General features: G+C 40.5%; 1 protein-coding gene across 2 annotated transcripts; it reads left to right on the top strand.

Annotated features, from left to right (window-relative positions):
• The first annotated feature begins 14,994 nt into the window (after positions 1-14,994).
• LOC131242372 (uncharacterized) lies at positions 14,995-22,029 on the top strand. Of its 2 annotated transcripts, XM_058240966.1 has the most exons (5): positions 14,995-15,274; positions 19,786-19,842; positions 19,949-20,031; positions 20,726-20,928; positions 21,821-22,029. In XM_058240966.1, exons 1-5 carry the CDS (start codon positions 15,072-15,074, stop codon positions 21,911-21,913), a joined length of 639 nt encoding a protein of 212 aa, XP_058096949.1. In that variant the 5' UTR covers positions 14,995-15,071; the 3' UTR covers positions 21,914-22,029. The 2 variants fall into 2 exon arrangements, with proteins under 2 accessions (XP_058096949.1, XP_058096950.1); XM_058240967.1 differs by lacking the exon at positions 19,786-19,842.
• The last annotated feature ends 340 nt before the right edge of the window (positions 22,030-22,369 follow it).

The following is a 22,369-nucleotide window of genomic DNA, read 5'->3' as shown; positions in this document are numbered from 1 at the left end:
CACACTTCATTGAGTCATTTCATCAAACACTTGGTGAGAGACATCAATATCAAAGTAATTGATTCACTGAACTGGTTCGATATAAGTTCGATTTGAGTTGGGTTCGATCCAATGCGAGTCGAGCTGGGGCCAGCTCGAACTCATTTTCAAGCTCAAAAAATCATCTCGACTCAGATCGAACGCAGCTTCGAACTGAGTCGAATTGAGCTTTTTCGAGTCAAGTTGAGTGAACTAACCGAGCTAGCTAGGTTCGTGTACACCCCTAGTTGAGATACTCAGGTTGCGTATTCCAATGCGTCACACTGGAATGCCTATACACACTCAGGCGTGGGCGAGGACAATGTGGTTGTAGTAGTACTAGTTGGCGCACTTTGGCATAGTAGTTGCTCCCTCGTGACATTATGCGAACCGTCGCGAGACAGTGCGATCGTAGTGCGAGTAGTCTGAAATAAGTCTGGGTTTTATAGGCTACAAAGAATGGTTGGATTATTAATCCAAAACGATCAACCATTTTGAGAACGGCTAGCAGCCTTAAAAGGCACAGCGGTCCGAAAACGAAAAGGCTTTGATGATCCAACGGTAAGATCTTTCAATCTAATGATCTACAATGGCCTAAATTCATTATCAGCGGTCAGAAATATTTTTTAAACATTCTGAATTATTGATGGACACCTAGCAATGGTCAACTAACTTGTGTTGGACCATTCCGCTCCAAAATCTAATAAACTTTAACAGACCTCCCCTCATTCATCGGATCTCACCAAAATTTATCTCTTTATAAGAATAGTGCAAATACGTCTACTAATTGAGTCTGCTAGAAGATCAGTTGCGTTGAAAAGTTTCTAAGTAAACCCTTCGTAATTGCTGCACGCAAGATATAGATATGTTGTCTTATCCTGAAAACAATTCGCCTATAACCCATCAGCAATTGATAAAGGGGTGAATTACACTTTAAGGACAACATATTTTTACATAATTCAGCCTGATAATTAAAAATAAAATAAAATTCTTTAATTGGTTTTTATTTTTCACTATTTCCAACATATTTCACAACATCCATTCATAATAAATTTCTTACAGTGGTCCATATGGCATCGATTCCAAAACATGGACGGTTCCAATAATAAGACCACTCAACATGTGCGCCCTATGGATCGCAACGGTTGCTGGAACTTGAGTCACGGCTAGAGGTGTACATGAGTTGAGCTTGGCATAGCTTGACTCGATTCGGCCACTAGCTGACCCCAGCTCGAACTCGGCTCGATCCTTGAGCCTAACTGGCTAGCTCAACTCAGTTCAGTCAGCAGCCCAGGCTAGTTTGAGCAGAGTTTGAGCCAAGATCAAGTCGAATTCGCCTGTGCAGCATTTTGACAAGCACATGAATTGCACATTCAAATGCTCACTGTATGTAAAACAATGACAATAATTTTACAGGTATTTCTTCAAACACCTTGTATGCAACATCGAAATTGAGAAAAAAGGTATTTGTTTCATATATATACCTTCCTTGCCACCAGCTGAGTCGAATTAAGCTTTTTTGAGTCGAGTCGAGCGAGCTAACCGAGCTAACTCGGTTCGTGTACAGCCCCAGTCACGGCAGAGGCAAAACGAACTCTATTTTATCATCTTTGCATGTGGGGCCAGTGGGGTATACACATATTAATCTGTCGAACACCATTATGTACAGACAATGCCCGAAAATCTACGAGTTTGAAAGATCCTAACCATCCAAACTAATCCTTATTGCAGGTGAATTTGGGCTGTTGTGGATAAGATTCTTCTAGGCATGGTCTATCCACCGAGAAGCCCATCAGATCAACGGTCTGTTCCGTATCACTAAATCATGGCCGGCCCACACGTCCAAACTCAATGCCCAGGACACCATCGACACCCTCGGAAGCCGAGGATCATATCTGACACGTGAGCAAAGAGCTACGCTCACGTGACCGGCCCAAGCACCTCCTCCTTGCACCAAGGTGACGTGCTAGACTCTTCGAGTTTGGCTGCAAAGAGTCGAATACGCAATCTACTGCAAGAGAGACTGTCTATATATATCTATCCATCCATCTATCTGTCCAAACAAACATTCATCCATGCAACAACCATTCATTTGCAACTTTAATTTCCACTGAGAGGCTTGGGCACGTCCAAAAACCCTAGGATCGAAGATTGATTTTCAGCTGTTTCTTAATACAAGGATTTGTGTAGAGATTAGGTAAATATGAGTATGATTAGACCAATGGCTTCAATCAACCTTCTTCATAGCCTCAATCTCCTCCGTCGATACAAGGCCCACCGTGTTCATAATTCGTCTCGATATCTAGACACATCCGCATATAAGATTGGACACTGTTTCTCGACAAATCAACGGACTTCGTCTTCTGACGTCCAACGTGACGCTGAAATGTAATCTTCATCGATGACTCACTTGTTTTCATATATTCATTTCAATTTTTTATTTATTTTTCTAAATTGAGTTAGAAGGTCGCATGTGCACATTAGCACTTGCAAGCAGACAGCTCATTTTAGCTTGGTATGCATTGATTTGATACGGGGAAAAGAAGCATCTGCCAGAAGCTCCACGTGCTCCAAAACCCAAGTTCCCTACGTGGTATTGAGCTACTAACCCAATGGTTGATATTTCAGTTATGTTCATTTGCCTTGTCTGTAATACACTGAAAGAACAGTGTATGAGCATGACTGATGAATGTTTTGTGCAGGGCAAGATGGGCATTGGGATCGGTTTTATCTCTATTTCTACCATTTTGGAATAAAAAATGGGAGAAACTACTTTTTATACAAGGTAAGGATGCACAAGAAACATTTTTCATCAATTACCGGTGCGTTTGGCAGCACCCGATATCTTGAAATTTCATCATCAATCAGTTTCATTTTGAGCAAATTTTGCGATATTTGGTGCAACCAAACACAGCCTAACATATGAATTGGATCACCCATGGATCATAGATGAGATCATAACTGTCTCATTTAGTAGGTCCAATAGTAAACAGGCCATGGACCAAAAATCGCGCTGTTGGGATGATCTGATCCCTTTGTTCCACGAAAAATAAATCAAAAGGAAAGGCAATAGCTGTCACTTGGGATGACTTTGGAGAATTCAAATTCAGACTCAGATGAATCTCAGTGTGATGGAGAACAAGGCTCATTGAGAATACTTATGGCCTCCACCACTACAGCTCTTCAAGAGACACAAGAGACAATGCCAGGTAGCAGCCAATCAATGGCCAAGGCCATGGGATGTATGGTTTGGATCATCATATACATGTGCCAATGTACAAGTGTTTGATTTTATCATTATTTTGGTGTTTGTGTGTTTAGATGAGGTAGAAAAAGTTGCTGAGGTGGCGGAGAATGTGGCCGAAGTTGTCGAGGTGGTCGCAGAGGTGACGGAGAAGATAGCATCAGAGGTGGTGGACCACCTTCCTGACGGTGGGAAGCTAAAGAATGCCGTTACTTTGGTTGGAGAAGTATCAAAAGAAGCAGCAAAGGATGCACAGTTAGCAAAAGAATTCATTCACAAGGTGTGTGTATACTGAATTTCAATGTGAATAGACTTAACAACGGTCTGATTTTGGGGCCCACTCCACTCAAATTACTGATAAGGTGTGGCCCACCGTTGGTTGGTTCTACATCTGATGGTTGTTAAGTTGACTCATACTGGAATATTGTGAGTTGTCTCGAATCCTTTTGAATCGGGAGGAGATCCAGGCCTAGTTTTTATATTGTGGATGTGGCTAATGCGTATGATGATCTGAACCGTTCATTCAATGGGAACAACTTTGGATGGGTTATAGACTTTACAGTGATCAGATCGCTGTTACCGTTTGAAAAATGGCGCGCAAAAATCACTTGGGTTGTCTGATCATCCTGATTTTTTGGTCTGTGTCATACATTTGGAGCCTCACGATGAATGAGGATGGTCCGGATCTTCATACACATGCGCCAGATGTACGGTTTATATCAACATGAGAGGACCGGATATGAGACACCCTTTTATTTTATCATAGATAGCGCTAATATTTCGTTACAGGTATTACCCGGGACAAGGGTAACACCCAATCCGCTACCGGTACCTTTATGATGTGTTATATATCCAGTTCGTTCATCTGTTTTTTGAACCCATTTTAGTAAGTGGTTCCAAAATTTGAGCAGATTAAAATCTCGGGTGGGCCACACGACAGGAAACAGTGGTTACTGAATTCCCAACATTAAAAACTTCCCAAGGTCCACCTTAAGAAGATAAGTAATGTTTATTTACCATCCAACCTGTTGATAAGGTCAAACAGACCTGGATGAAGGGAAAATAAAATTATCAGATTGATCCAAAACTTTCGTGGCCTACAATAAGTTTTTAATGGCCATTGACCACTTTTTCCAGTGGTGTAGTCCACCTAAGATTTTTATCTTCATCACTGTTTTAATAACAATCTAAAATGATCTGAAAAGGCTGATGGGTGGAGTGGATATAGAAAATATTAATCAAACTGGGCTCCACACAGTAAGGGTAACACCAACTTGGGTGTTACCCGGGTAACACCGAATCCGCTCTTTCCTTACCAGATAAGTATCCAGTGACTAATGCTAATGCCTAGCTTACCTAACACTTAATATCTGTAAACGTGGCACATACGCATGAAGATCCGGACCGTACATCTAGTGTCCTGTCATCACATATACCAAAAGCCACACCAGTTAGACGCTCCTAGGCGTTGATTGCAGGATTTTGCTCATTGAATGTGTACAGTGGTATGATTTTTTTCTTTTATACACACACACACACACACACACACACACATCCTGACCACCCATTGTTAATGAGGTGACTGCTACAGTTTCTGTGGTAAGGCCCATCTATAATAGCGCCCATCAGATGAGAGGTCCAGATCTTGTAAATGTTCACAAAGTGTACGGATGTAAGAAACATGAAAGTTTAGATAAATGCCGACAGCAGTGACTTGCTAAGTATCGTATATGATGAGGTTGTGTACCTACGCAAATCCAACTTTAGATTTTTCCTGTTACAGGTGTTTGCGTACCGATACTATCTCTTTCTATGTTGGGCTTTCCATACATAGATTTATCAACGATTCTTCAGGGTTTCCTGTAATGGTTAAACACATATTTAAATGGATACAGCTAAACTTGAAATTTGAAATTCTATGACTGTCCCACCCAGAAGATTTTTGGGACAGACCCAAGAGACCACTGTTCTAGGTTGTCCCGCCCAGAGGATTTTTGGGGCTGGTCCATCGATGATGAGACCTAACAGACCACTGGTCTAGATCACCGAAGCACATGCGTAGCAGCAAAGCCTAGAGGACCGAGTATAGGGATTTTTATAAACTTCTACTCACTTATATTAGGGTTTTAACGCATCATGGTAGCTTTTTTTAAAAAGGTTTTTTCATGTTAATTAGGGTTTTTACACATCATGATAGCTTTTTTTTAAAAAAAAAAATTTTATTTTAAGGTTCTTTTTATTAGTGTTTTTACACATTATGGTAGCTATTTTTTTTTTTTTTTTTAAGGTTTGTATTAAACCACCTAACTAGTTTAAGTCATTCTTGTAGATCTTGTAGATTTTTCCACCGACTGTTCTATTATGTATATTAGTTTTTGATAATGATGAAAATGTCATGGTGGGCATTAGGAAGGTTTTAATTATAGGCATTGTCATCCCTACTGTTTCTTGTGGTTTGGACCATTTAAGCTTTAATCTACCCCATTTTAGGCTTATTTCTTACTTTGGGCTTGCAAAATTGATGGGCTGGTGAAGCTTCCTAGAAAAGATTAACTTGAGAGAGATTATAAAAGAGAGGTTGAAGGAGAAAATTAGGAGAACTGGTGCCTAAAACACACACGCTTGTGGGGCCCGCCATGTTGTACATGTAAAATCCACTCTGTCCATTATGTTTTATCCTCTATTCTAGGACATGCCCAACACTTCCGTGAGGGAAAAGCTTGTGCACGAGATCCACCCCATCCATCAAGTACATCGCCCCTTTGTCTTCCCTTGATCCCATAAATCAAGCTAATTCAAGATAATTTAATTTGGTGTGAAATTTTTTGAAATTTAGTGCAAACAAACACTCCCTAATATGTAATGATCGTTATTTAAAATGAGATTAACACATTTTTAGGCTACACTTGTTTAATGGCTTCTTATCTAATTGCTTTCTAATTAGACATGGATAATGACTAATCACTTCTAACAACCTGTACGTGTCAAATCATAGCCGTCCATCTAAGATTAAACGGCCATGAAAATACTCACATGGGGCCCACCCAATATTATTGATTGTGTATGTGTGAGTGTGTTGAGAAGCTGATGATTTATTTTCTAACACAAATGCAGGTTGAAGATGTGAAGCAAGAGGTGGAGACGCTGGTGGAGCCCGTCGTTAATCCAGATAAGCTCAAGGAGAAATAAGCACGTGTGCGTAGGTACATGTTGGGTCAGCACGTATGAATTTCAAAGGCACGTGTGGCTATTTAGTCTCACGAGACAAAGATCAGCTTAGTTAGTTAGATCATGTTGTAATGAACAAAGAAATGAATATGCATGTTATCTATTTGTAATTATATTGTTAGTGACTTCTTCTTGTAGAAACGGATAGAGAACGTAATGAAAGCTACTATTCCTACTCCAGTGATCGTGTGGGCCACGCTTCTACCTTGAATGTGAACCATGATCCATCTTTTTCATACGTGTGGCCCACCTGATGATTTGACAAGCTAGATTCTGGACCACTGAATGTAAATAATGGGAGCCCAGTACTTATGAACAGACAGGATATCATGCATGTTCTCCTACCACATTATCACGCGTAGCAGGAAATTCAAGATATGGTGATAGGTAAAATCAACCAAAATGCATGGCCAATACTCCATGGCGGTGATGAAGTATAATAGATAAATCAACGAGCAGACAGCGTCGAGCCACGTGCATGGTTGATCAACGGTCATTATCATAGCTGGAGAAATAAGAGAGGAAATAAATATGTAATGATCGATTGCTGTGATTGCATCCATTCCATAATGTTTCTTGAACTTCCACTTCTTAGTGAAACAAGGATGAAATTATGGGATTTCCACCATAAAAATATACCATTTCATGCAAAATCATGGAGTGTGTTTGGTTGCACCAAATTAGTCTGATTGGTCATGAAATATCATGATATTTGGTGCAACCAAACACTCCCTTAACCATTTTTATAGGGCCCTGGAGAAGAATTGAGTTGTTCATGGGATTTACTAACATGCACCAAGGGGTGTACTTTCATTAGGTATCACCAAGCGGTTAATTTTAGTGAAATGAGTAGTAATCACCGTTGACAGCTCTTTTAATGGCTGAGTGGTTTGATTCAAACACTATAACTTTATTAAACGGTCTTTGGTTGGTATATTACCATAAAATGCATTGATTTGAAAAGAATATAACAGCCTTCAGCGAGTAGGGGTAGCATTGGGCCAGCTTGGTCCTATTAACTTGGCACGTGAGCTGGTCTTGGCCATTAGCATGTATGGCCCGGTCAATTTTTGGGCCGGGCTTGGGCTTTGGTCATTTTTCCTAACGTGGTCTGGCATTAATTCAGGTGTACGCGTGTTCTATTCTATATGCACTTTGAATCTAGACCTTGGATGAATTTGGAGCATTCACCATGGAAAATAGGGATTTGATCAATATTTTTGGGGCCAGCTAGTTTGAGCTTGAGCCTGACCAGTTTTGGGCTTGGGTTTGAGCTTAGGCTAAGCTAGGCCCATTTCTATCCCTATCATTAATTACTTTTGTCCTCTAACATCCACATCCCAAATCTAGTAAAAATATAGTAATTAGAGGGTGGTTGAACTCATTTCCCTTTTCCTTTTCTTTATATGGCGAAAGGTCTTGTATGAGCTTGAGTGGACGGCATTTCGTACAAGGTGGGATTAGTTTCTTGAGAATGATATTTTACCTGTAATTCTACCATTTTACAAAGATAGAAAAGCTAAATTTCTTGGATTATAAGGTTTAGATGTGGATAGCACAAGGCTTCATGGGCTGACATGGGTGTCAACATCTTTTGCTTATGGAATTACTAAGCTAAGAAGAAAACAAAGACGCAAGAGAATATTGATATTTTACCTATAAATATTCTACCATTTTAGCAAAGGCACAAGAGCAAAACTTCTAAGATTGGAAGGTTTAGATGAAGATAGCACAAGGCATCATGAGCTAACATGGTGGAACTATCTTTCACTTGTGGAACCAAGTCGCTGATGTAGTGCTAATCCTTTTAGCCCCCCGGTTCTCATTTTAGAAATGGGACATGGGTATCATAGTATTACGTGCTATGTTCGTATTCTTAAATTGGATTTGACCGTTTGAGAAAGATTGAAAGATTGCGTAAGTGTGGTAGAAAACGCATGGGAGGTTGGAAATATATATATATATATATATATATATATATATATATATATATATATATAGAGAGAGAGAGAGAGAGAGAGAGAGAGAGAGAGAGAGAGAGAGAGAGAGAGAACTGGTTCTCACGAAAACTTATGAGCACTTTTTGTAGTGATGTGAGTATGAAATCTGAATGGTTCATGTGATATGGCATCTCGTGAAACCAATAAAGCCTAACTTTTAGCTTGACCTAGAATTCTAGTAGACCATGGAAAAGGGGAAATAGTTACCCCCCTTAATTTGCCATTCGCTTTGTTATGGCTTACCAAAGTTTTAGATCGGGTAGAAATTTAGGCCCTATGAGTTTCATGGGCCGATGACACATCACATGAACTATTCAAGTTTTGTGCCCATGACACATGTCCAGAGATGCACACATGTGCTCACCTAAAGAGGTGCAAAGTGAGCATGACTCCATGTGTGTGTATGTGTGTGCACGCGGCACGCTCACCTATGCACATGTGCACCTTTGTACACATGTCATGAGCCTAAAATCCAAATAGTCCATGTGATGCAACATCCCATGAAACCTAAGGGGACTAATTTTCACCTTGATCCAAAATTCTAGTGAGCCATTACAAAGAGAGATACAAATTAAGGGAAGAAACTGTTTCTTTTGCCTAGGCCTACCAAAGTTTTGGATTAGGGTAAAAAGTTGGGTCATGGGGTTTCATAAAGTATTGCATCACATGGACCATTTAAATTTTAGGCTTACCTCATGTGTGATGAGTTCTAAAAAAGCTCTCAGGAGAACCGGTGAGAAGCGATTCGCAGTTGAGCATTGTATATATAGTCCATATGATGCGCCACCCCATGAAACCCCTATGACCAATTTTCACCCTAATCCAAAACTTTGGTGGGCCATAACCAAGAGAAATGCAAATCAAGGGAGGAAATTATTTTCTTTTGCCATGGCCCACCAAAGTTTTACATCATGATAAAAGTTGGGCCTTAGGGGTTTCATTTAGTACTACATCACATGAACCATTCAGATTTTGGGCTCACATCAAGTGTGATGACTTTTCAAAATGTTTTCATGAGAATGGATGAGAACAGGTCCGCGACCATGGCTCATGGTAGGGTTTCATGAGGTACAGGCCAATTGGATCACACTATCAAAAACCTCGTGAAGTCATGCCTAGAACATTTAATAAGTACTTGGTAGAGCCTGCCGTTGAGTTTTGTATATGGTTGAAACTTGGTGTGAACGGCGTCCAACTGGGATACACAATGGATGCGTTGGATGTCTGAAACACATCTCAATACCTATAAATGATCATGAATGTTTCAATGAATGGGTATCCATTCTCAACTGTTATCTACAATACGGCCCAGCTAATTCATAGAGTAGTATAATTTAATTAGAACTGTGGCCCACCATGAAAGAGTGCATCTGATTGATGGGGCGGATATGTCAAACATAAATCATAATGGGCCCTAATGAGGTCGCCAGAGTTCAACTTAACCGTTGTTGTATAGAGGTGGGCATTGAGGCGAGTCGAGTTGGATCGAGTTAGGTCCAACCCGGCTCGATTTGACTCGGTACCGAGTCCAGCATGCCTAACGTGATCCAAGTATGGGTTTAGGCTAGGCTGAACCGAACCGAGTCTAACCCGGTCAAAAATACTGAGTAGGATCAAGATGACACTTATTCGGATCGGGTCATGAAAGTGGATGGACAGATTGGATGGCATATAAACATTGCGGTGGGCCAGGAAGGTTTCAACGGAGGCCTTACCATCCCTACTGTTCCCCTTGGTGTGGCACACTTAAGTTTTGGATCGGACTGATTTTTGTCCTCACATCCTATCATGAGGAGGCGCAAATGATGGACGCCGTAGATTTCACACGCACAGAACATGCTGGGCTCCAATAAGCCTTTTGTTGCACGGGCTCTCCACAACCGTTGTTGTAGGAAATTAATTCGGTAATTCGCTGATGTTTCTAAGCAAGAGTCTGCCTCTGGCTCGACTATGGATCTAACGTCTGTCGCCACATATTGGGCCCACATGTTAAGTGATTAGACGATCGGAACCGTCCGTGTTTTGATTCTATGCTATATGCGCTACCTAAGAAACTTAGGCCGAATGGACGAGAGGGCCCATCACCATCTGGAGATGAATTTAGAACAATGAAAAATAAACAGCTCGCATTTAGAATAATCAATGAAGCTTGTTTAAAGGACAATAGCTTATTTATGGCAGTAACGATGGACGGTTCAGATCATTGGAACACCTCAGCATATGGGACCACTTGCTGACGACACGCCCTCGATCCTGATATCTTGCGGAACGAACTCTCTATGCAATCCTTCCACGGAATTGGGTAACTTCCCAATGCTTAAAGGATCCGTTGCCACGTCAGCTAAGAGATAGTCTTCATGGTTTGGCAAGATGTATCTTCCTTGAAAGAACGCGGCCTGCTCTTCCAAATTGGACCGGAATTCGCCACTTAACCGGTCCAATTATTTAAGATCGATGAACCGATTTTAAGGAAGTATGAAATCCGGTCGAACCGGTCACGATTGGCCGTTTCCCTACGTCGCGACAAAGGATCACCAACATGTGTTGCTACGATAGGGCACACATATGAAGGTAGACCGATTATCAGAGCTGTCCATGTTTTAGCTGCTCCACATAGACAAGAAACATATGCTGAATGAATGATTCCTAAAATCTATATGTATGGTTGAATGTCGACCGTAGAAAAGAAAATCTCAATATATCACATTCGACTTGAGTTTTGGAACGACCTTATTTTTTGGTATCCATTCTTCATAGTTGGATGCATCTTCAGAATGGATTAGATGGCATATTCAAAACATAGTAGGCCCACAAACAATCTGGAAGTTTTTAATGGTGGGGGCATCCCCACCTTAACTGTTCCCTATGGTGTGGTCCACCTAAGTCTTGTAGCAGCCGATTTTTTGTCACCAAGGAGCACATTAGGGGATTGCACACGATGGATGGAATCGATGCCATTAAAACATCACAGTGGGCCCCACATGTTGATTTGTACATTAATCTATTGTAAAAACGTGTGTATTGGATCCTTAGAGGTGGGCATCGAGTCGAGTCGGATCGCGTTAGGTACAACCCGATTCAATCTGACTCGGTACCAAGTCCAGCATGCCTGACTCGATCCAATTTTGGGTTTGGGCTGGGCTGATCCAAACCAAGTCCAACCAATCAAAAATACCGAGTCGGATCAAGTTGGCACCGATTCGGATCGGGTCATGAAAGTGGATGGACGGAGGGGATAAAATGCATAAATCATGGTGGACCTCACAGAGTTTACTCAGTACGCATATTGAGTTACTCAGTATGCAAGCCACTTCCTTCCATCTCCACCATTTCCTATGTGTAGTCCACCCTCTTTGCCACTTGCTGGACGGGAGATGAGAGGAGAAAGAAAGAGAAAGGAGGAGGAGGACGAAGGCCGGAAGGTTGCTGCCGCCTGCCGAATGGGACGGGATGACCGATGAGTGCCAGAAGGGAAAGGGTTGAATCGATCCCATGACCTCAGTGTTGAAACCAGGTATCTTCTCTCCGTCTACCACTTGAGATATGGATCTGGGTGTGAGTCGGTTCATACCTAGCTCTACATATAATTGTGTATTTTAACAGTGCATTTGGTTGCACCAAATTAGATTAATCAACACTGAAATTTCATGACATTTGGGGCAACCATGTGCACCATCTGGAACACGAAACGTTGTTATTTAGTGCTTACTATCCATTATAGTGCTCCTAGTTGCAGTGGGACACTTAGGTAGTCTAATCCATCAGTAGAGTTGGTTCATTACATAAGCCGACTTTTAAACTTGTATAATTTTCCCCAACATTATTCATGGCTTAGAAAAAGGATGGCTACAGAAAATAAGGCCAGATCAACGATTTATTATATCTTCCAATCAGTGCAATTTTTTAATAGTGGCATGAGAAATCTACCACGGACTAGATCAATGTCTAAGTTAACCAATGCAGCTAGGACAGCTATAACTTACAGTGCAATTGAGAGAGATGGTGCATCTCCCATTAAAGACAGCAACTCGTGGGATTCTGGGACATCACCACCTGAAAATTATCACTTTGTGGCCCACCAGCCTGGTAGCCTGTGGTCCCAACATTAAAACTCAGCCCATCAAGATCAGGTATGGGTTGACTTTCACCAAAATTCGGTGCTGAAAGTGTGTCATCCGTGTAGGGTGCGCTGTGAGGATCCTGACCCAGAATCAGAAGGTTCTACTCGTCGGGTGGGCCACACGTCTACTTTGAATATGGACCGTCAGTCTTTTTCCTAACCATTCATTTCTCTCATTCGGATGCGGTTCACCTGATGAGATCGGAGCAAACTGATTAACAGAACAGGACACATTCAAAGTGAGCCTATCTAATGAATGGCCTGGATCTTGCTCGCATATTTCAGATCAGAATGTACCCGTTCACCTCACAGTAGCAGGCACAGCTACCATTCCTCCATCAGCAATACCCATTTTGATTGGCCCTATCTCTTTGAACTGAGTCAGTTACTGTTTGTTGCCACTCCATCGCACACGACACTTGTCAAATCTGGACCATCCATCTACGGCCATAGAGCAACGAATCCCAACGTTATACACTCCCGCAATCTTAAAATCACCAATCGCCAGTGTTGTGGGGAGCCCGTGCAACAAAAAGACCTGTGGGACCCCCTGTGATAATTGTCTGAAATCCAATCCTCCCATCGTTTACGAAAGCTCAAGTTAGTTTGTAAAACCAAAAATAAGGACGATCCAATACTCAAGTGGGCCACACCACAACTAAATGTTGGGATGGAGATACCTGGCATCAGAACCTTCTTGGGGCCACGAAGGTTCTGGATCAGGATAATATTTGATTTTTTCCATCCATCCTCGTGGTACTCACCTTATTAACGGATTGGATGGCATATAAACATCACGGTGGGCCATGAAGGCTTCAACGGTGGCCTTCCCATCCATACTGTTCCCTGTGGTGTGGCACAATTAAGTTTTGGATCGGACTGATTTTTTTCCTCACATCCTATCATGAGGAGTCACAAATGATGGACGTCATAGATGTCGTACGCACAGAACATTCTGGGCTCCAATGAGCCTTTTGTTGTACGGGCTCTCCACAACCGTTGTTGTAGGAAATTAATTCGGTAATTCGCTGATGTTTCTAAGCAAGAATTTCCCTCTGGCTCGACTATGGATCTAACGTCTGTCGCCACATATTGGGCCCACATGTTAAGTGATTAGACGATCAGAACCGTCCATGTTTTGATTCTACGCTATATGCGCTACCTAAGAAACTTAGGCCGAATAGACGTGAGGGGCTATCACTATCTAGAGATGAATTTAGAACAATGAAAAATAAACAGTTCGCATTTAGAATAATCAATGAAGCTAATAGCTTATTTATGGCAGTAACGATGGACGGTTCAGATTATTGGGACACCTCAGCATATGGGACCGCTTGCTGACGACACGCCCTCGATCCTGATATCTGGCGGAACGAACTCTCTATGCAATCCTTCCACGGAATTGGTAACTTCCCAATGCTTAAAGGATCCGGTGCCACGTCAGCTAAGAGATAGTCTTCATGGTTTGGCAAGATGTATCTTCCTTGAAAGAACGCGGCCTGCTCTTCCAAAGTGGACCGGAATTCGCCACTTAACCGGTCCAATTATTTAAGATCGATGAACCGATTTTCAGGAAGTATGAAATCCGGTCGAACCGGTCACGATTGGCCGTTTTCCTACGTCGCGACTAAGGATCACCAAAATGTGTTGCTACGATAGGGCCCACATATGAAGGTGGACCGATTATCAGAGCTGTCCATGTTTTAGCTGCCCCACATAGACAAGAAACATATGCTGAATGAATGATTCCTAAAATCTATATGTATGGTTGAATGTCGACCGTAGAAAAGAAAATCTCAATAGATCACATTCGACTTGAGTTTTGGAACGGCCTCATTTTTTGGTATCCATTCTTCATAGTTGGATGCATCTTCAGAATGGATTAGATGGCATATTCAAAACACAGTAGGCCCACAAACAATCTGAAAGTTTTTAATGGTGGGGGCATCGCCACCTTAACTGTTCCCTATGGTGTGGTCCACCTAAGTTTTGAAGTAGCCGATTTTTTGTGTACCAAGGAGCATATTAGGGGATTGCACACGATGGATGGAATCGATGCCATTAAAACATCACAGTGGGCCCCACATGTTGATTTGTACATTAATCTATTGTAAAAACGTGTGTATTGGATCCAGCCTCGTTTCATCATCATGATATCATGCCCCCAAGAAAGTTACAATGGTGGTTGGCTCGACCTGTTTGGAACGGCTCAAACGGTCGGTCCGGGTTTGAAAACATCGCTTCCCTTTCACGCCAGGGCCGCTACAATGGCGTGCCAGCAACATTTTAGTACGTGGTTGGAAAGACTCAAACGCGTAATTTTTAATCCTTCATTGCCTATTTATGTACGTCCACGCATCGATCAATCAATAGCTAATTTCATTTTCATTGAGGAAAAAAAGAGGATTTTTTTTTGCAATTTTCAGTTTTTCTACGATCTAATTTTGTGGGATTAGTGAATATGTCTATGATACGATCACTTGCTTCTCACAACCTTCACAAACTCCGTCACATCCTTCGCTACGGATCGAATGACTACGTCCCAATCTCATGTCGACTCTCGGAGATGTCCCTTACCGGCCATGCAGATAGCTTCTCGACGAATCAACGGCCGCAGTCATCAGATTCCGAACAAGGAACAAGTAGTAAACGCTCCCAAAAGAAGTAATTATCTTCATCTGAAGTCCTTCATTTTTGTTTTTTTCTTTTCCATCTTTCCTTCCTTTTTATCATCCGGCTCTGATGACCGAATCAGGCTCAACCATGGCTGTATTTTGAAAATTGTCTACGGTAGAGTCAGAAAAACCAGTATATGGTAAAGCTATCTTTAACGTACACGTGGCAGGATGATGTGTCAATTGGACAATTCAATCATGGATGGTCTGAATATGGACCATTGACTAATTCTATTTTAAGCTGTTGGTTTCAGATATGTTCATCAGATGGATAGGATCATCTACTATATGTGTATCTCTAATTATTTGGCATCCGTTGAAGGGCCTATTGGATGAAAGATTCTGATTAATACATCTACATGCCATCTGTACGCTAGAGAGATGACTCTACCATACTCTGGTTGCTTCAGTTCTATTTTATAGTCCCATGGTTTTAAAGACTCACGCATTAGTTTGATGTACTTGTCTGAGTCAACTTAGACTCGGTAGGACCTGACCTAGTTCAATACCATAAGCCACCCTCCTTCAAACAATTTCTTATGTAAGGCCATTTTAAAGGTTAAGCTTTAAGTTAAAATGTACTTATGATTTTTTAAATTTGTTTGCTATTTTTAGAGATTGTTGGGTTTTCCAATTACAATGTTAAATAAATTAAAAATGTAAATGGATAATGATCATTTAATCTTGCAATTATGTGGTCACATTACCTATATTTAACCATAATGATGATATTGAAACATTGTTTATTTCACCCAAAAATCACTATAAAAATGTTAATCTTGTAGTGTGGAAATGTATTGATTACAATTTACTTTACCAACTCTTGAATACGAGAAAGTTTAAGTCAGTTTTAAAGTAATTTATTATTTTTATTTTTAGTAAATTTATTATTTTAGAAAAAAAAATACTATTTTAAAAAAGTTACAAATTTAAGGTACAAGGCTTATACTAGTTATATGATGGAGCTCCGTAAATAGAATTTTTTATCTTTAATATTAGGTTGTCTCTTATTTTTAAAGTTAGTTCTGTTTACAGATTTTAGAGCTATTCTTAAATTTTTTTTAAAAAAAATAAAAATAATAAATAATAAAAAAGACAGTAATCTCTTTCTTCTTCTTTTTTTACTCCAAACACCTTATAGGTTAATTAGTCACTTTAATAGTTTGATTTAGTACAAAATAGAATGAAATTTTATGATATTTGGGTGAATGGTTTTCATCACAGGTTTGCTCCCTATAGATGAGGGTTCGATTTTCCTCCTTAGCTTTACCCGATACATTATTGGGGATTTGTGCTGCAGAATCACACAAATTTAAATCTAGGATAGCAATCCAATAACGCCAAGCAATCACAAAAGAACACAAAGATTTAATGTGGAAAACACTTACGGAAAAAAACCACGGCACAAAGCGACAAAAATTTACTATGAAAAGAAATTACAAGAGAGATGACTTACCCGATTCGAACAATCTCAAATATTACCCCTTGCTACACCATTTAGAAATCCTAAAAACCTTTTTAGGAGCCCTGGAATCCCTTTAGAAAGCCTTAGAATGCCCTAGAATAGCTATAGGGACCCTTATTTATAGTTTAGGAAACTCCCATTCCACAACTCTATGAAACCGCCTCAAATTTATGCAGTTCATCCAGAATCTACGCACTATCTGCGTAACCCTCGACTGGTCGAGCAAATCCAACCCCTTGACTAGTCGAGTAGCACAGACAGCAAAACCCATAGACGCTAGACTTCGAGTCAAGCGAGTCTCGACTGGTCGAGTGGACCCTCGACCGGTCGAGCCAGTCACTCGACTGGTCGAGAAACGTGGGCAAAAACAGATTTAAGACATTTGTATTACAACATATACATGGTTGTGGGTGATTGCATGTATCTGCAGGGATTAGTCTCACTTCAAAAAAGAGGTGGGGACACCCCGTGTCTTCCAAAAAACTAAAAATAAAAAATAGAATGAAATTTTATAATATTTGGTGCAACCAAATACATCCTAAACTATGATATTGTGGACTAAGTATCTGGGTCGAACCGTCTGATGGTTGCATGAGTCAAACTCTGTGTGTGTGTGTGTGTGTGTGTGTGTGTGTGTGTGTGTATGTGATAGATATATAGTGATAGATGTAGAGCTAGAATTTACTTAGATTTTTGATGTGATAGAATCCAGATACATGGCAAGTTACATAGCATCTGTCTTTTATAAACATAAAATGTATTATGGTTGGTTGATGCGGGTGATAGCATATAAAGGCCCAGATTCAATCTTTATCCAGATTCGGTGAAATCCATAGCTAAGACCTCCATGCCTGAACCTTGCAGAGTGGTTGAGAAGAGAGGATATGATTTCTTAAATATTTGATTGATACAAGCAATGACATATGAAAGCCCAAATTTGAAGTCTATCCAGATCTAATGAAACCCATAACTAAAACCTTCATACATAAACCTCAGAGAGTGGTTGATAAGATAAACTAATAATTATACTTATATCATTTGTGATACCTCATGCAACCTTCTCGTGTCAACCTTCTCGCGTCCATGTAATATTGATCGAAGTCGCCACCAGCCAAAATGAAAGCTCTAGAATCCACAATTGGCTAGAATCTATGAAATCGCTTGGAGATTAAAAAACAATAATAATAAATCGAAAAATTCCTAACTTGAGTGATTCTTGAATAGATATGTGCCATAGATTTCGGATAAGAGTCTCAGTTAACAAAAAAAAAAAAAAAAGGAAAAAAAAATAAGAAAAAGGAAGAAGTTAAGTTATATGCTTCAAATGAGATTCAAAAAACTTTCAGTAAAATACTAAATTTGAAACGTCTAAACTGTAATAGATAGACGAAAAATAGAAATAAAATGGCAAAAATTATTTTTCGATGGAAATATGGAAAGAAAAAGAATAGAGCATTTTTTGTTACTCTTTTAAGTCACGTTTTTCAATACAGAAGATCATGAAGAGAGTCGATTGTGCATCGTACTTTATGTGATGTTGGAGTAGAACCTACTAACTTAGGTATTCAAAATAAAGAGGTTGAAATATACAGATTAGAAAAGAATATATTGAAAGTACAACGTTATTTTTTAAGTTGAAATAAAATAGAAGATGAGTTGAAATAGAATAGAAAAGATTGGGAAAATGGAAGAGATCCCAAAAGAATATATTGAAAGTACAACGTTATTTTTTAAGTTGAAATAAAATAGAAGATTGAGTTGAAATAGAATAGAAAAGATTGAGAAAATGGATCTCCTCGCTGGCTCTCTCTCTCTCTGTCTCTCTCTCTCTCTCTCTCTCTCATTTTCTATCTAGCTAGCTCTCTTTGGAACCTTTCCCTACCTCTGAAGGCATACTTGGAATATTTCTCTCTCTCTCTCTCTCTCTCTCTCTCTTCTCACTCTCTGTTCTCTAAAGGTAAGAGCCCCCTTTTATAGGCATGTGGGGAGGGTAGGTTCGGAGCCCACACAAGTTTGGATACCAGGCTAGGTTCACATGAAACATGCCATCCTATAAATCATGGATGCTTGTGGATGATAGCACGGGTAATGGCCTAAATGATGGCATGGGTCACTGACGAACATAGCCTCCTGTCACCACAGGGCCAATCCATGTTAACATGAGTCAAACCGCAAATGACTACAGGGCCGTTTTTATATTGAAACGGCTGTGAGGCACCCCACCCCCTTTGTTTAGCTGTGAAAAGGAAGGATTGTTTGCCGACATCTAATACAGAATTAACATTGCCCATCCTAAGTGATGCAGGGATGAACGTGATGGGGATAACTACTCCGAATCCACAGAGCTTCTCTGGACTCCTCACAGAGACTTCTCGAATCCACGAGGAAAGAAAGCAGAAAATAGAAATAAATTCTAAGAAATTCGAAATTGATTAATTGATGACTAAATATGAGTTCACAACCCTTTAAATAGGGGTACCAAGCAATGAGAAAGAAATCAGAATCAAACTACAACTAAAACTCTTAGAATCCGCGACTTACTATAAATAGTAAACTTACTATTTATAGACAATCGTGATGTCTACTAGTACGCAAGGTTTTCGGCCAAAAATAGTAAGTGTCCTATTTGGCTTCACCAAACTGTTCCCCTAATTATTCTAAGCTCTTTTCATGTTGGACGCAACTCCTAAAGCCCGACAGATGAAGAGTTATAATCAAACTAAAACTTACTATTTATGGTAAAAACGAAATTAAAGTAGGGAAACGACCTTCGATCCAGGGTTTTTCCCAATTCCGGGCTGCGCAACCCAGCGTAGCAGGGTTGGTTGGCTAAAGTAGCTCGTTCTACTCCAAAATCATATATTTTACGTCAGGTAACTCATTCCGGATTGCGAGATACGCCCGATCTAAGGTCCGACGGTCCGGATCACTTCTATCGTTGACCGGGCCTTTTCTGATCCATCTTGGCCATGAAACTGTCCACAACCTGCTCTACATCACTAACTTAGTTTTGAACGTATTTGGTTTTGACGTAGGGAAAACAGATTCCAACCACCAGCTTCGCTTCGACAAAAACCTGTTTTCCGTACTTGGTGAAAATCTATTTCTTTTTTTCTTTTTTATTTAATTTTCTCCTTTACCTTGGTTATAGGATAAAAATTTTGCATGTAAAAGTGATAAGATTGGTGTTTGGCACAGGACAAGATGGGCGTTTGGGTCCATATTATTTCTAATTCTCCCGTTTTGGAAGAGGGAATGGGTGAAATTTCTAGCAATAGAAGGTAAGAATTCCTGTGGCGCAACATTTAGGGCCTGTGTTCAAAATCTATCAAAGCGCAGTCTACAAAGTGAAACCTAGGCCTGAGCCTGTATGGGCCCTTGATCTGCAAAAGAAAGATGCCCAAGCCCAAGCTCAAGCTCAACCCCCGGCCACATACTTTTGTGCCTGATCTGTGCCCTACCATGCATGATATATGATAAAAATGCCCTTGAAACCTAAACAGTTTGACCTGGGCAGGGCTCTTGGACATAACCCATGGCTAATAAATGGGCTTAAATTTTAGGCTTGGGTCTGACCCCAGCCTAATATCTCAGTCCAAGCTTGCCGTGAAGCAGGCTATTCCAATACGCCTGCATGTCAACAATGTCTAATGATCCAGACCGTCCATCAGGTGGGACCAGCTGTAAATAGGTCACTATAGAACAGGTCACAGCAATGCAGATCGATCTGATTTAGGCTTTCCATTGTTTAAAAAGGTTTTCTAACCATTCGTTGAAGGTTGCTAAAAGCAACAGATTACTCAATCAATTTGATACTTATCTAATCACTGATCCCACCAGATGAACAGTCCCGATCATCCTTCCATATGGCCAGATCGACCCATCATGAATTGGGAAAGAAATTGACCGTTGCAATGTTAGGCATACAATAGAAATTGCCTTTGCTTGATTTTGTTGGGCTTTGGATGTTTTTAGATGAGGTAGAAAAGGTTGCAGAAGTGGTGGAGACGGCAGCAGAAGTGGTGGAAGAGGTTGCCAGCGTAGCAGAGACAGTATTGTCGGAGGTGGCCAATCGGCTTCCCGATGACAGCAAGCTCAAGGATGCAGTCTTGATGGTCGAGCGCGTATCTAAAACAACAGCAAAGGACGCACAACTAACAATAGATTTCATCCACAAGGTCTTCTATATGTACTTCCCTTAATCACCATCCAATTGAGTGGGCCACACTGATTTTCCATGTGCATTGACTTATTAACAGTCCTATTGATGGATTTTGGGCCCACCAAGTTGCTGTTTGTATCTTAATTAACCATATCTTACAAACTCAACTTGGTTCGACCAGATCTACCAAGACTTAAAAAACTAGGTCCGGTTATGACTCAGTCAAAACTTAAAAAACCCCATTTGACTCAAAATGACTCGGCAAAACTCAGGAACAAAACTCAACTCAACGTGACATGAATCGACATTATTTAATATACTAATAAAATATTTAATAATGTTGAAGAAAATATAAAAAGCTGTAAGAGTTTTGAAGAGTTTGCCGAAGTTCTTGAGCCAACTCAATTCTACTAGGTTTTTGAGTCCAGTGGAGTTTTTGTGTTGTTAAAATATGATCTTTACCAGCTATTTAGTGCCTGTTTGGCGTTCACCAGATTGAGAATGGAAAAGAATACTCCCCAAACCCATGTGGATTCTGTGGCAGTGAAATGCACCCCAACCTGTATGGATTCTGTGGCAATGAAATAAGCACCAAAAATGAGAATGGAAGGACAATGAAAATAAAGGCATTGTTTTCCCTTTCTCATTGTAAACTGTGGGTGCGTGCAGTCATTATTTGCATTTGGTGGACATCCAAACAGGCCTACTAAGAGGATTTCATAAATTGCTTCACATCCAAGTTAGTTTTCTCTCACCATTGCCATCTCACTTGTCTAGCTCTCCCAAAAACGCCTTAAAACCTCTCTTTTAGCAGGGTTTTTCTAAGCTTTAGTCCCAAATCACACTCTCCAGCGCTGCACAAATAATTAAAAATAAATAAATAATCATCTTCTCGTTTGCAAATGCAGGTAGATGAATTAAAGCAAGAAGTGGAGGCGCTGGCGGAACCTGTTATCGACAGACATAAGCATGTGGCAAATGAAATTAGAAAAAAAGGCTAAGCTTGTTGGATGGTAGACCCAATATCACTGTACCCTTCATGCATGTGTAAATAGACCACTTAACCATTGATTTTTTGGTTATTTATTTATTTATTTAAGAGAAATGTTCACATCCATCTCAATGGACCCACAAGGCTAACACCGTCCTTGTGTATATTCCAAATAACCATGAGAGCCGTTCATGCAACAAATTGAAGACCGGAATCCTTTGCAACTCCAGTTCTACATAGTGTCTACAACACCCGAACTCTGCGGGGTTCATATTGTCGTGTGTGTGACATCCACCACATTCATCAGGTTCACCGTACATCTAAAAATCAGCCTGATCGCCTCACCACGTGAACCTAGAGGTTTTAAGGATGTGGCTTTACATTGTTCCCTGTGCTGTGGCCCGCCTGAGTTATGAATTAGGCTGACTTTTGGATTGTATCTTCATCGCACCGACGTTCACCAGAT

This window comes from Magnolia sinica, chromosome 4 (genome assembly GCF_029962835.1).
Source record: "Magnolia sinica isolate HGM2019 chromosome 4, MsV1, whole genome shotgun sequence".
NCBI lineage: Eukaryota > Viridiplantae > Streptophyta > Magnoliopsida > Magnoliales > Magnoliaceae > Magnolia > Magnolia sinica.
This window is presented reverse-complemented; position numbering and strand designations above follow the sequence as displayed.

Coding starts and splice junctions, on each gene's coding strand:
- LOC131242372 (XM_058240966.1), top strand. CDS start 15,072: ATGTCTATGATACGATCACTTGCTTCTCACAACCTTCACAAACTCCGT. Junction 19,843..19,948: donor AAACCTGTTTTCCGTACTTG/GTGAAAATCTAT, acceptor TGTTTGGCACAG/GACAAGATGGGCGTTTGGGT. Junction 20,929..21,820: donor CAATAGATTTCATCCACAAG/GTCTTCTATATG, acceptor TTGCAAATGCAG/GTAGATGAATTAAAGCAAGA.